General features: G+C 35.5%; 1 protein-coding gene across 11 annotated transcripts in view; it reads left to right on the top strand.

Moving 5' to 3' along the window:
- ADGRL1 (adhesion G protein-coupled receptor L1) overlaps positions 1–16,127 on the top strand; it is a 150,450-nt gene that overhangs the window by 67,514 nt on the left and 66,809 nt on the right. For all 11 annotated transcript variants that reach the window (XM_087955586.1, XM_087955578.1, XM_087955587.1 and 8 more), the window contains one exon: positions 12,849–12,994. Coding sequence is in view for 9 of the 11 variants with exons in the window: in XM_087955578.1 (XP_087811704.1) it covers positions 12,925–12,994 (70 nt within the window). In the remaining 2 variants the exon portion in view is untranslated. The remainder of the gene's footprint in view (positions 1–12,848; positions 12,995–16,127) is intronic.

The following is a 16,127-nucleotide window of genomic DNA, read 5'->3' on the forward strand; positions in this document are numbered from 1 at the left end:
CCTCAGGCATGGCAACTTTCTGGATGATATGCTGGGTTTTTTAATTGTTGTCTTCAATACATTATACTGTTGTGGTGTAGATATCTGATCACGATTTATTTTCAAGTATTTCTACTTCAACTTCAACTATTTCAGCATGAGCTCAGTATTCTCCAAGTTACCATGCAGTAACCTCTATATTCCAGTGCCCATCAAAACTGATTTATTCCATTGAATTGCCTGTATGTGCGGTTTTTTTAGTGAGAAGTAAAATTTGTGTACCATTGAGGAAAGAAGAATGGTTAGCACTGTGACTAGAAAAGGTATTTGAGGAAAAAAAAAGATATTAGAAAAGAGAAAAGGGAGAATAGAGATGACAATGCAGAGAGCTGTGTAGTGGAAAAAATGGAAAAAGGAAGATTGATGGAGATACAGAGAAATCTGTTCTACAGCAGAGAGAACAGAGAGTGCAATTCATTGTTACATTATGGACAGAAACACCCTCCCCTCAGCCTCCATATGCCCTCCAACCTATCTGAAGGTTTCAGGGACTCTCACAGATATTAATGATGCCCGGAAGGCTTCAGAGAGACAGAAAAATCATACCTTCTATTCTGTGAACTGTTTCCGCTTCCATTCATTGAAGTATTCCATTGGTTTGGCTAAAAGTTAACTAGAGTAACTTTAGAGAAATTAAGACCAGGAACACAATTTATATGGTATGGAGAAAACAGAGAGCATTTTTTCTCACACCTCAATATAGTAGATTTTGGGACTCAGTAATAAATCTAATTGATTGGAGATTCCTGCCACATAATTAAGTTGTGCAGTTACTAACCCAAGATGCGTTAATTGCCACTTGTTTAAGTAGATTTAAAAGAAGATTAGACATGGTTCCTGAGGGATAATAACTTAGTGAAGCCTGCATGTATATAAAATGTATGTCTCTGTCTACCAGATGTTTTGATGGAGGTCTTTCTTTCTTATACTATCGCTTCCTGGAGTTATTTGGCTTCTCACAATGTAAAGTGGGATGCTGGAATTTAGATTAAAGATTTTAAATTAATCCAAGAAGTATTTTCAGATAGAACTGAAAGATGGAGATGAAGAGGGAGAAAGAGAAAGAGAAAGAAAAAAAGGTAGGTAAAAAATAGTTTGTGGATGATATGATGTCTTACAGGTTTTTGTAATAATGCCAGTGGACTAATAGGCTTTATTTCATTTTTCTGACTTGTGCTGATGAATTATTTATTGTCTTCAGTGTTTAATTTAACCAAGATAGGGGTGTGTTTTGGATAGTGTCATTATATTCTAATTATTAAGGAGCACGGACATTAATTGTACTTTAAGCTATTTCTTCATTTCAAAAATGGGAGAGAAAAGGGGGAGGTACATAATCAAACATGAGGAGCATGTGTATTTGCATAAGCTGTAAATTTTTAGATTTTTGAATGAATTATTGTAATTTGAGTTAGGAGGACTAATACTAGACATAACTCACTATGCTGTCCATGTGCTAAAGGTTTGCTCTATATATTATGATTATCTTGAAGTGGAGATCTCTTTTAAAGAGGAGTTGCTATTGTAAAATAGGACCAAAAAAATGCCCTGTCACAACTGAATGAATAGCACTGTAAAACAATTTAGTATTTAGTTCTTGACTGGGGTGTCCACTGATTCTTTCTTGGATGTGTATTTAGAAGTCAAGTCTAGGTGGACAACATTTTGGTAGTCCAGAGCTGTACTAATAGTTTTGGGGGAAGGGGAGGTAATGGTATATAAAGACTATATTTTTCAGGTTTCCGTCTCTTCTAGGAAAAGGTAAGCAGGATTTTCTTTCATTATTCTAAATATTTAGAGCTTACTTTATGCCATGACCTATATGAAAGGATATGCACAGGTGCTTTTTCTTTAAATTTCAGCTTTCCTAATTAGGGAAAGAATACAGCATTGTTTCCTACAGTGGAAGCCTTCTGTTTTAATAATCTTGTGTCTTAGCCTTAATGGAAGCAAAGATTTGCTGCTTTGCCCTGGTCTCCAAGCTCCACAAGGAGAGAAACGGATGGCACAATAAATTCTTTTGTACAATGAGGAAATAAACCCACAGCATTTATTAATGTTTTCCCTTTGTTAAAGATAAACCCAATTTTAAGAATGTTCTGGGTAAAGTTTGATGTCCCTTACATCCCTGAGAGGAATGTCATCTTTGAAAAGGCAGAGAATTTAGAAGCATTGAAAAATGTTGAAGAATTAGTTAGAGCATTAACAAATAGTCTAAATGTGCATCTATTAATTTAAAAAGAGGGGCACCTTGGAGATCGATGCTTGGAATTCTAGACAAAAGTCTTTCTGCAATATTTCAGCTAATGCAGGATTTAATTCTTCACAAAGCTATAGAGATGGCAAGGCTCTGCGAATTGATCAGAGTCTAAGGACAATAAGAGAAGGTCTTGAAGGAGATAACCTGCTTTCCATAAATATTGCAGGAACTATTTTCAGAATAATTCATTCACAGTTCTACAAAAGTCCAGAAAAATATAGCTCAGCATTCGGAAGCAACAAGGAACACTCCCTTAGATAACATGCTTAGGTTTCAAAATTATGAACCACTTCCCAGTTAAGGGAAGATATGTTTTCTAAAAGATTATACTCATGTCTTGGGCCTCATATATTCAGATAATGGCCACAGCAGTAGAAGAGAGCCATTTTTTTAATTTCACAAAGATATATTCTCACTATGGCATACGTTTAAGAATTGGTTGGGCAGCTAGTTTGAAAATACAGTCATAACCTTAGATAGCTTCCTCCATTGTGAAACAGTTTCATAACAGGACTGCTAAAATTGGGAGAAATGGAAGGGGCTGAAAGAATGACTCTCTGCGTACTTTGTTCTAAACCTATATGAAACCATGGACCATACAAACATCCTGTGGGATACATCATTCCATTCTTTATAAGATGAAAATGATTCTAGAAAAAAAAGAAAAATTAGTGCCTTGCGAACAAAAAGGCAGGCTATGTTTTGTAAAATAAATATTTAAATATTGCATAATTAAGTAAACACAATGCTTGTGTTGTACCATATATGCATATGTCTAGCTCTTGAAATTTAAAGTTACATTTTAAAAGCATATATTTCCATTAATAGAAGTCAATGTATTTTCCAGGCCGTATGTCCCAGGTGGCTTTTGGAAAATGCTGTTGACAATCAGAGGGCTAAATTGACTACCTTTATCATATTCTTTGAGAGAGTCTGTTGTTAACTTTCCCATCGTAATACATACTCCTAAAGTTTTTCAGAAAAAAAATGAGAAGGCCATGGAAATACAAAAGGAATCATTGTCTTCGTAGGCAGCATTTTAATTCATGGACACAAAAGAAAAATCATTACAAAAAGCCCAACCTTTGATTTGATTAGGATCCCTGAATCCATGCTGGTTGAATCAAGAGAAATGTGTTTCTGACCAAATGGACAGGATTACAGTCTACATAACATGGCACAAAGCCAAGGAAGATAAATGTCATTGGAAAATGAAAAGCAGATTACAAGTGGGATCTATTCTAAACTAGGTGAAGTGTATAGGTTTGCACCATTTAGAAACAGTGAAGCACTTTGTTGCAAAAAGGCAAAGTAGTTCTCTTGGCTGCAAAGGAGAATGTTCTATTTAAAAAATCCTCACTAGCCAATACTTTTATTAGACGAATTCAGAGTTGCAGGCAATGCAAACATAAAGAAAGCTCACACAATATTCTTTAGCTGTTGACTGACCTAATATTGTAAAGGCATCACCTCAACATAGCACATTAAATTGAATCTATTTCAGTGGTGGGATTCAAAAAATTTCACTACCATTCTGTGGGCGTGGCTTGGTGAGTGGGGTGTGGCAGGGGAAGGATACTGTAAAATCTCCATTCCCTCCCTACTTCTGGGGAAGGTTACTGCAAAATCCCATTCCCTCCCCACCCCACTAACCTGCTTTCCAACTCTATTCTGTGCATGTCAACAAAAGAAGACCCAGCCGATCAGCTGGGACTCGGGAGGCAGAGAATAGATGGGGGTGGGGTCAGTCAGAGGTGGTATTTGCCGGTTCTCCGAACTACTCAAAATTTGTACTACTGGTTCTCCAGAACTGGTCAGAACCTGCTGAATACTACCTCTGATCTATTTGTATCTACAGTATAGAACCAATCAATAAACCTATTATGAAATCTATTATCCTAATTTTGAGAATTGGATGAGGACACTGTCTTTACAAAGATAAAATGATTTCCTAATTTTATAGAATTTATGCTATCAAGAAACGTGCAATGGCCATGCTGATGCAAGGAATTATTAGCTATGATGGGAACCTACACTTCATCTAGTTTAGAATAGATCCCACTTGTAATCTGCTTCAGAAATCTTAACGAAAGAGAAAAATTCTAGTCATAAAAATATGTATTTTTAATATTTGGGCATGTAAATAGTTTTAAAGATGCCTGAACACATATTGATTAAAGGAAAAGATGTTGACCAAGTGTTATTAAGATGTGATTATTTCTCCTAAGAACGATATTCTTTCCAATAATTGACTATGTTCCATAAAAAAATATTGATCATGAAAGTTACTGTGTCTGCTCTACAGGACAAGTAGAGAAAAAATTTAGGGGCTAGGAAAAGTCATCTGTTTCTTAACTGGAGATTTTTCATTAGATACAATCAACTACTCACAAAGATAACTTCAAGACACCTTACATGAAGTTTCCCTAAATGGGTGCAAGCCAGATACTTGGAAACTAAAGCTCACAAAATCCTCCATTAAGATTTGGCTAGGGGTTTTAAAAGTGGAGTTGAATATCAGGCCATGATTGGAGCAGGGAGGTCTTCCAGGAAATATTCAACTGGGAAATATTCATATGCAAAACAAACTAATCTGCCCAGGAAGTGTTAAAATAAAATGTTTTGATATCTTAAAAAGTAATCAAAAATAACCTTTTCAAAATACATTTAAGAGGCAGTATATAAATATAATAATATATTTCACTATAACTTTTAATTAAAACCTATAATTTTAAAAATAGTATAATACGTAATGATTCTTGAGGAATTGTTACAAAAATTAATGTTTGCAGTTTCCTCTATTATGTTATTTAGACATCAGTAATCTGCATTTTTTACATAATCACTTAAAAAAAACCCTGAAGCCATCCTGCTTGCATAATACATATTTCTTTTCATTGTCATTATAGCTCAGCCCACACCTCCAAATTGACTCGATGGAACGCAACAAGGAGAAAATCCAAAATAATTCATAACAGTGCCAGTGAGAAGGCTTATATCATCCTCATTATAAAGACAAGGGACCTGCTTGTCGATAAGGATAGGATAAGAAGCTATTTAGATAAAATGAAAGATAAAATAATTGGGGAAGAGATGAAAGAATTATTAAACAAAGATATCACTTGGTCTGAATTGAAAACAGCAATAGAGAACCAGAAAAATAGTAAATCTCCGGGACCAGATGGGATCCCAGAGGAATTATATAAGGCAATAGGTGAACTAATAGGACCCCTTATGGTGGAAGTTTTTAACCATGTCTTATTGGCAGCCAGAATGCCAGACTCATGGAGGGGCGCATTGATTTAGCTGATCCCGAAGGAAGATTTGGACCCCTGATATATACAAAACTACAGGCCAATTTCCTTGTAAAATACGGATTATAAAATATTCATGTCTATTGTTGCAAACAGATTAAAAAGAATTTTGAATGAATTATTCATCAAGATCAAAATGGATTTCTCCCGAACAGACAAATCAGGAATAATTTCAGAATAGTACTAGATGTCCTGGAATTTTATGAAGCCCACCCCGAAAAACAAGTAGCCTTTATGTTTTTAGATGCACAGAAGGCCTTCGATAACTTGAATTGGCAATTTTTAATCCAAAGAATTTATAATATGAATTTAGGCACCAAATTCAAAAATATTATAACTACTATTTATGATACACAACAGGTGAACATTATGATAAATGGGGAATATACCCACCCAATTAAAATAGAGAAAGGAGTCAGACAGGGTTTCCCACTCTCACCCTGCTCTTCATATTATCATTGGAAACATTGCTAACATATATTAGACAAAATCCAGACATAAAAGGATTAAAGGTTAAGAAAGAAGAATATAAGCTGCAAGCGTTTGCAGATGACATGATTTTTTTTATTGAAGAGCCAATTGAAAAAGGCAAAAATGAACGAATTAGAAAAATTTGGAGTAGTTGCAGAATTAAAAATTAATAGAAAGAAAATGAAATTAATGACTAAAAATCTAACAGGAAAACAGAAGTTAGAATTTGAAAAGATCATGGAATTTCAAGTGATAAAGAAAGTTACTTGGGAATATGGCTGACATCACATTGCAAAACACTAAAGGAAAACAATTATGACAAACTATTGCAAAAGGTAAAGAAGGATTTAGAAACATGGGGTAAACTGCAACTCTCGTTATTAGGTAGGATTGCTATGATTAAAATGTCTATTCTCCCAAAATTTATTTATATATTTCAGACGATACCAATTAAAGTACACAAAAAGTATTTTGAAGAACTTAACAAAATAATCACAAAAATTATTTGGCAAAAGAAAAAACCGAAAATAAATTTAAAAGCAATGTAAGATATGAAGAGCAGTGGAGGGGGGATGGCCCTTCCAAACTGGGAGTTGTACTATAGTGCGGCCTCCTTAGTATGGTTGAAAGAATGGGTGAATTTAACAAACAAGAGAATATTAGTTCTAGAAGGCCACGATTTACAGAGGGGGTGGCATGCTTTTTTATGGGATATCAGGAAAACCACCCAGAAATACTTTCACAGACATTTAATTAGAGATGCATTACTGACCAACTGGAAGAAAATAAGGAAAAAACATTACTTAAAGATACCAATCTGGATTTCAACAATGGAAGCGATGATCCACTGAAAATAATTTGGATATTACTAAGATGATTAAATATAAGGACTTATTGGATGCACAAGGAAATTTGAAATTGTGGCAAGATCTTCAAGACCAGGGAGTACAAATTGATAGATGGGCATATTTTCAAATTCAGAGTAGATACAAACAGGATAAGAAAGAATTTGGAATCAATAATAAACTTCAGCAACTAGACAAAAGTCTATTAGGCCCAGATTAAAAAAAATAACAAAATTTTATAATTATTTACTAGAGGCAGAATTAGAGGAAGAAATTGTCAAAGGGAATATGATTGCCTGGAGTAGGAATATAGGACGTAGTATCACCTTAATCGAATGGGAGAAGGTCTGGAGTAGAAACAACAAAATCACAAAATCGGCAGCCTACAAGGAAAATGCCTACAAGATGTTTTACAGATGGCACTTTCCCCCCTCGAGATTAGCAAAAATGCACCCCAACATGAGCCCGAATTGCTGGAAATGTAAAAAAAAGGAGGGAACTTTCTTCCATATGTGGTGGTCTTGCATAGAGGCTCAAAAATATTGGCAGAAAGTTAGAAAATGGTTGGAGGAAATGACAATAGAACAGATCGAATTTAAACCAGAATTCTTTTTATTAGGGATCTTTAATAAACAACTCTCAAAAAAAGTGAAGTACACAACAATACATATTTTGACAGCAGCCAGACTGGCCTTTGCACAATGTTGGAAGCAACCTCATATTCCATCAGAGGAAATAATTATTCAAAAAATAGCAAATTGTGCAGAGATGGACTGATTAACTTTGGCATTAAAAGGAAAAGATACATCAATGTATTACAACAGTTGGAACTGCTGGTATGAATGGATGTAACAAAGATCAAGTAAACAATAAAGGGCAAAAGAAAATAGTTATAATTGTAGTAATAATATATATATATATATATATATATATATATATATATATATATATATGTTATATATTGTAGTAATGAATATATATATATATATATATATATATATATATATATATATATATATATATATATATATATTTACAGTATGGGTGTCTCGATATCTTCTGTCTTTTTTGGCTCTTTTGTAACACACACACACACACACACACACATACACGCACAAGGATTAATTGTATAGAGGGTACAAAATAAGGTTGAAAATAAGGTCCCGCAAACTGTCGAGGACGAAATGGTTTTTAATTGTTTTCTGAATTTTCTTTTCCACTTTTCCTTTTTTATTTCTTTTTTCTCTTTCACATTTATGTATGTGTTGTTTGTCTGTTTTAATTGTAAAATTAATAAAGTTTATTTAAAAATAAATAAAGACAAGAGACCTGCCATAGATTCCTCTGTGAAGACTGGCCTGAACAAGCAAATTATACCCTGGCATGGCAAATAAACTTATCAACTGGAAAATTTTCCATTCAAATAATTGATTCCATTTTTTAAAGAAAATCCCCGGATGAGGAATGCTTGTTTGTTCTATACCAGGTCAGGATGTTCAAAGATAGTATTTCAGAAAAACCAGAGTTGGTTGTGGGTAAGCAAACCAAGCGTTAAGTCATAATGAAAAGGAACCTTAGTATTATTATACCATAATACAGATATGAATAACCAATATTTTGCAGTGCATATGGGTGCCCAGCCCTCTTTTTTGCAGCTCCCAACCATGCTAGGAGAGGAAACCAGCATGTCCCAAGTTACATTAGTAAAGTTCCTAAAGAACCTGCTTGATGGTTCCTTAGTGAAGGTACCACATCCAGTATGTATGTACACATGAAAGTTCCCTATTGCGTACAATCCAATGTAATGAGCATAATGAGCACTATCGCTCATACATTTAGTGCTATACATGAATGTTTTCTGAATAGGACTGATTTCCTGTGGAAGACCTCAGCTGATACTATAGCAGAATCAATGTCTCCAAAGTCAGCCTTGCCCGCTTCACATGATTACCTCTTTCCTATAATCCTCAACTGCTAAAGATAATAATTTAAAATATATGACTTCCAGTTGTCAAAAGATGACCGGTCCCTGAACAACAAATAAATAAATCGTTATTTTTTCCCCCTCACCAAATACCTGAAGGCCTAATTAAGTGCAGCAAGTGTCTTTAAAATGAGCTATTTCTAATGTACGTCGTTTTTACTCTTACATGCAACTAGATCCATGGTCCTGTAGAGACCTAGTTGTTGATGTCAGAAATAGGGTCAGTAGGTACAGGATGCACATCATCTGAAGTTTAGAGATATAGCTAAGGGCTATGAGAATAGACTCCAGAGCAATACTTAAAAGCTTTGAAAAGAAGAAAAACAAAACAAACAAAAAAACCAGAGGAAAGCAGAAAAACAGTTTGCCTTTGGCTCTCTGGAAATGCTAAAGCTAAAGTTGCTGGCAATCTTACAGTATATGTGTGTGAAAGGAGTCACTGAGGAAAGAGAGGGAAAAGCATCTCGGATATATGGCAGAATGGCCATGTATTCTGGGCTTCCCCGCAGCCAGTCCCTGAAGCAGTTCTGCAGTCTTGGAACTGACAGATATTTCAAGTCTTGAGTCCTTGTAAGATGTCCTTTAGGCTGGCATCTGACAACTGCCTAGTCTAAAAATCTGCTATAAATGTGAAATGGTAGCCTGTGTGGCCTGTTTCTTGAATCCCCCTATAGCTGAATCTAGTAAATGACATCTGGAAAAGGGAGAGTATGATCTATTCAATATATAGCTGTGGTTTACATTGTGTCTTATTTTTCCTACTCTTGCCTGCACCAGATTCCCCTCAAGGCAGGGACCAAAAGCCATCTGATTGAGACGCTGGACAGACTAATCCTGCAGTGAAAGACTATGCTGTCATTATTGATCTCTTCTTTGGGTCTTCTGTGTAACTTACCCTCTTTCCTTAAGGAATTATCGGTGCTCTGATATGAGAAGTACACACATAACAAATGCTGATAGTGTTATTTGTTCAGTCATATGACTGTGTTGGGTTTTTCTGACAGAACTCCAGTGCTTTCAAGAGTGGTCTGACAAGCCAAAATGTATTAGGCGAAGCTTCTCCTATAATTTCATATCTGTAACATGAAATATTTTCCTGCTAATTTTCTGCCGAGATTTTTTTGCAATTCTTTGGTGAAAAGGAGCCATGCCCAACTTTTGAGGGAGAGGGGAGGGTCAGAGTGGGCATGGTCATGAATAGTAATAAGTAGAGTAAACAGATTTCCAAAAATAAAACCAGGGCACATTAATTTGAATATATTTGCATATTTATTAATGCTAATTTATAACTTAAAGTAAGTGTGTAGGCAGAATTGGGCATCATTATCTGCAAACATACAGAGGACCACTAGATGATTTGGGGGGGGGGGGCAGCAGAACATTCTTATTTGCTGCCATCTAGTGATGATCTAGTTTTTTGCAGCCCAGACATGGTAAATATCTATAGAGATTCTCAATTCTGTCTGTATAGTGGGGAATGTTCTGAAGAAACTTTTTGCATGAGAAGTTAAATGTTTTCAAGGGAAAAAAAATTCAAGAAAATCCAGTTGCCTTTTGAAAAGCATCTTTGGGACACCCAGAAATGGTAGCTCTAAGCACCATGAACAGTCAAACGTAGATCTTGATTTTTCCTGTGCCAGGACTGATGCTGGTACGGCCACTGACCAGGCTGCCAGGAGAATGGAATGGAATGGAATGGAATGGAATGGAATGGAATAGAATAGAATAGAATAGAATAGAATAATAACTTTATTGTCACTTTGAATGTACACTAATCAGCATACATTAAAATGAAATTTCGTTGCATATAGATGATGTCTGATCACACCCCAAACAGGTGTGGTCTTGTCACACACAGAGCCAGAATTTATCCTTTTCCCTCACCCAAATTTTGAGCCAGTTGAATGGCAGGATTAATGGTGTTACATTTATATTAGAGCTCCAGCAATTCCTGCCACAGAAAGATGGAAAACCACACTGCATAATTTGGCAACCATGCCACTGAACTTTACAAGCCAAACCATGGATTTCATAGCCTCACAAAGTTCAATTTGCCCATTCCTTTATTGAAGAAATACTGTACCGAAGGAATCTGTAGAAGGCTGCAAAGAAAAAAAATCCTTATTTTGTTCAGTCTTATTTACCAATATTACTATGATAAGATTTATCAATATTACTACTGATAATTTTTGAATAATGCTAGAGTACTGAAGAGACTTTTCATGGGGTTTGGGAGGTGAGGTGCCTTGGGAGAGTTTTATTTTTTAAAGTGAGTCCTTGTTAACATGATTTCAACCAAATTATCTTGGGAGGTGGGGAATAAAGGCACAATTCAAACTGAAGACGACTTTGAAAATGATGTTTTGAAGGATCCTGAGTTTCCTTGGAAGCTGTTCAGTTTTACTCAGGACAAAATTGTCAGTAGTTGACAAGTTTCCACCAAAACTGCTGGGTGTATTCCAGGACCCATACTCAGTTCACACAAGGAGACTGCCAGATCCAGAAAGTCTGGCACATGTCATGGATACACTAGATTGATGCTCTCTTGTGCCTCCAGCCTCTTCACAACGCACAACTGCTTCCATGTCTCAGATACAAAAATTTCTTAGCAGACAGAGAAACTCTGAAAAGTGTTCTTGATGTTGTTGTTTTTATTTACAAGAGATGAAAGATAGAAATATGGTTTACTTTCTGATAGAATATCTCGTAATGTCCAATATAAGTCTGTATCTTAAAAACAAATCTGACAGAATTTAACTCAGTTATACTTCTATATATGTATCCTATCCAAAATTTGAGTTTCCCTTAATATAAAGTCTTAATATTCTGACTTTAAAGAATCTATTAAATCAAAATAAATATTCAAAAACTTGGTAGAACTTATAGTAACTTCGAATCTTATTTTAAGATATATATACTTTGCTTACTATAGTGATAATATTCATGTATTACTTGGATTTTAAGAACCATCTGTAGTTTTTAAAATGATATAATATTTTCATGAATTACATGAATCCAATTAACAAAATATTGAAAATTCTAATCTTGTTTATGACCCTTATACATTTCATTTATTAACTCCTTGTTTTAATTTTCTGAATATTTCTCCACTGTTCCTTTTTTCTTTTACACATTCTTAATATCATTTTTTAAAAAATGAAAACCACTGCAGTAAAGTTCCCTTAGCTTTCAAGTATTAGAAAGGTTACCACTGTTCCTTTGTTTTAAGAACTCAGAAGAAATGCATCTCTACCTGACATCAGTCTTTGGTAAACATTTGATTTGGAGGCATTCAATGGAGGATACATTTATAAACCGTTTATGTGGTTTTTGAAGTTAAATGGGAGTATAAATAGCTGTGTTTTGTTGAAGATTCTTTGCAGGAATGTCTTAAGTTTTGAGATGTGTGAATGAGGAAGTGGGTGAAAAACCCCTGTAGAGAAACAAGTTATCTTTTGGAAAAACAGAGAGATATAAGGAGAATCTGCTTCAAATGTTTTTATCATTTTTTAGCCATGGCCAGAAACGAATCCTTGTGGATTCCAGCTACTTCTTGTCTGGAGATATTGGTTTCATGTTATTGCACAGTATGTTCTGATGAAAGTATTCTTGAGGGGAAAAACTACTCTTTTGGGGTACATGTCCTTTGGATAAAAACAGTAATTCCAGTTCAGTGTTTTGATTCTTCAAATATCCTCTTCTAGAGAGGATAGACAGGGTTTCATAAAAGGCTTCTATTTTTTCTGGGAAGAGATAGATATGTCAATCTGAAGGGCCAAAGAATGGAGAGGTTGATTAAGGACCACAAGGTGTATCTTTTAGAGCAGGAAAAATAATGTTAGTGTGTTTTCTATAGGAGGCAGATTAAGGACAGCAGGTAATAACTCACCCCTGTGCTAATTCCTGACTCAAGTCTTCTCCTCTTTCTCCGCCAGGCCTGCTGTGATTTACCCTCCTTGGGGATGAACAGAGTGGCTCCTGGTCGCTGACAACTCCAGCATTCACTGCAGGATGGCCCAGCTCATCCATGCCCTTTGGAGCCTGTGCATCACCACTGTCCTTGTCACCTCAGCCACACAAGGTAAGGGGAGCAGAGGTTTGACATCCCTCAGGAAGGAGAGCAGCTTCCAAAACAGGACAGGCCTTGCAATGAATTAATTCATGAGCCTGCACCACTCGACACTAGAAAAAGCTGAGGAAGAGCAACCCTTTCTTTTGTAGACAAAATGAAAAATGTCAATTCTGTTGCAACTTCTAAAATAAAACCTTTTATTTTCCTTTCACAATAAACAGTAAAAAGAATTTTAGAATAATGTTTAGCCACTTTCCTTGACAATGTCAAAATATTTTCCAATTAAGTACTAAAAAGCAGGACTGCTTCATTTAGAAATACACAGTGTTTACAATTGAAATCTCTGTCTCTTTGTCTCCTGTATAGAGGTACCTGATCAAATTGTATTTAATATCACTTCTTCTTCCTAACTAGTAAGAAGAGGCTTTAGTAATGCAAAGGAGATCCTGGTACTATGGCACTGCTCTTTGGACAGTTGCTGAATTCCAGTTCTAAGGCCATGGGGGTGAGAAAACATGAGCAGCAAAAGGAATGAGCATGTTAACATTATAAACCTTGTAAGCAAATAACCTGAAGCTGCTTTTGGGAGACTCGGTTCTAGTAATAGATGGTTAGATGTGTACATTGTGGAGTGACACAGTTTTCTGCAAAATTAGCAGGCCGTTTTGGTGCTCATACTGAATTTGTGCACTTGGAAGGTTTTTGAACACTTCTAGCAACTACTGTGACTGCTATCATTTTTTTCTGGTAGGCATCCCTTACTTGTAACAAGTACAGGAAAAGTGAACATTAAGAAGGAAACCTTGTCTAGCAGTGGGTTTCCAACCAAAGCCTTTTTAAGACAATTGAAAAGAACTGTTGGGTAAGAGAATCTGGGGGGGGGGGTGTGATCAGATTTGTTATCAAATCTTGGACAGGGCAGATAGGGAGAAAAATGACCAACCTTTTTCCTCAGTTGATGTCGATCTTCTGTTTTTAAGCTTGTTGAGTCTTCCTGTCATGTTTCTTCTCATCTTGGCTAATGAAAGCTCAACAAATGCTTCTAGTTCATCCTCTCATGCATATTTTCCCCATATTATGGTTAGAGCAGCTTTCTCAAGACACCCTCCAGATGTGATGGTCATTCTGGTGTGGATGACTGAAGTTGTAGTCCAATACAGTACATCTAAAGATCCTAGATGGGATAAAGTTGAAAAAAAAAGAGATTGATTGTTCTAATATGCAGTTTATTAATATATTTCACGTATTGGCTAAGTAGTAGTTGCTTTCCAAAATACCCTCATATGTTGCTCATACATGTGATATACACTCAGTGGATTAAGAACAGGAATCCTGATTATCAGAATAACAGAACAACAGAATTTGAAGGGACCTTGGAGACTTCTAGTCCAACCTCTTGTTCAAGCAGGAAACAAACCCTAAAACATTTCAGACAAATGGATGTCCAATCTCTTCTTAAAAACCTCCAGTGTTGGAGGCAACTCATTCCACTGATTAATGTTCTGTTCAGAAATTTCTCCTTCCTTCAAATTGGTTCTCTCCTTGATTAGTTTCTATCCATTGCTTCTTGTCTTCTTCAGCTTTGGTTTGCCCCATAGACTTCACGTCTTTTACATCCCCATAGATGTCCTAAAAGGTTTCTGAAAAGGGATTTAGAATGCAGGAAAAAATGCATTGAAAGTTACCAGCTTGGTTTAAAAGAAAAGGGGGGAAATGGATGAGGATGTAATGGGTACTCCTTAAAATAAGGTATGATTTCCTTTCATTATTTGTATATAGTCCTGCTTAAATTAATTGGGGAGGAGAATGTTCATCAGTGATTGTATGACATTTGCACATTCAATTTTGTATAATATTAAATATTTCCTGCTTTTGGAATCCAACATCCCTTATCCCTCAAGTACTATTTCAATTCTAAAGTTCCTGGAGGGGAAGGAATGGCAGAAGATATTTTATTTTTATTCTTTTAAAAAATTGATCCACATACCACCATCTGTGTCATATTTCAATCTTTTAGACTGGGTGACTGTCACTAGGGTAGAGTTGATTAGAAGTCTCAGGACTCCTGCCAAGAGGAAGAATGGGCATCCTCAGCCTGAGAGTACTGGGTGACCCTATTGGTTTAGAAGAACATACCCTTGAAGATCTACCATATTTAAGAAGGCCAAGAGGAAAGAGAACAGATTTGTTTCCTAATATGAAATGCTCAGAATTCATAGAAAGTTGCCTACCATGTTGGTTCTAATGCTTTGGTTTTCAGATTTTGAATGAAAGGACGATAGGTAATTGAGTACTACTTATTGGAACCACTAAAAGCCAGCTGCATTTAGAACCAAGTATCTTGACTCATTTGAGCATTTGTCCACTTTGATAATATCTTTTATATACTTTTAATATACTTAACCACCGATGCTTCTTACACACATATATACTGGCCTATCAAATATATTTTAAGTGCTACATGTTTTGATATTCCCTATAGATTTTTTAAACAAAAATCCTGCAAAATGATCTTTACTGAATCCCATGATGAGCTATATGAATTATGCAAATTAGTGTAGTTTTCACTTTAACTATTGTGAACTGTGAACATAGTCAAGAAATTAAGGTGATGGAAATGTTGACGCCTTAGCCATATGGTTTCTGTCCTAAATCTTATTTCATATCACCCTCTTGGGTTTTCACTCAGCCGGATTTGATTGGTAGTGTCAGTTTGTATGCCTAAATTAAGAATTAGAAGTAATCTCAGTTTCCCATTTGCACCTGTGTGCTTTTAACTTGACAATTTGGATTCTGAAAAAATATGGAGAAAACTGCTTTAAAATAGGCTTGGTCATTATAATACTGAGTACATGCAATTTGTTAAAGCCCTTCTGATGTCTACTCTAGCTGTTTGTTTTAGTATCATAGTCAGATACTTTGACTATGAATTGATAATTGTTTCCTACCCTGAGTCTTTCAAATATTGAAAACTTAATGAAAGAATAAACAAAACTGAAGAAATACTCATCAAAATCATATGTAATCAAATCTTTTGTGAAAAGATTTGAATGCCAAAGGCAGATTATTATGCGAGTTTTCAAACTCTCTGAGTTTTCTTAGGCCTGTGTGTGAAATAATTTAAATGAGAAATAAACCTGGA

This window comes from Notechis scutatus, chromosome 2 (genome assembly GCF_049901735.1).
Source record: "Notechis scutatus isolate UNSWTSFEM ecotype Mainland chromosome 2, rNotScu1.2, whole genome shotgun sequence".
NCBI classification, from domain to species: Eukaryota; Metazoa; Chordata; class Lepidosauria; order Squamata; family Elapidae; genus Notechis; species Notechis scutatus.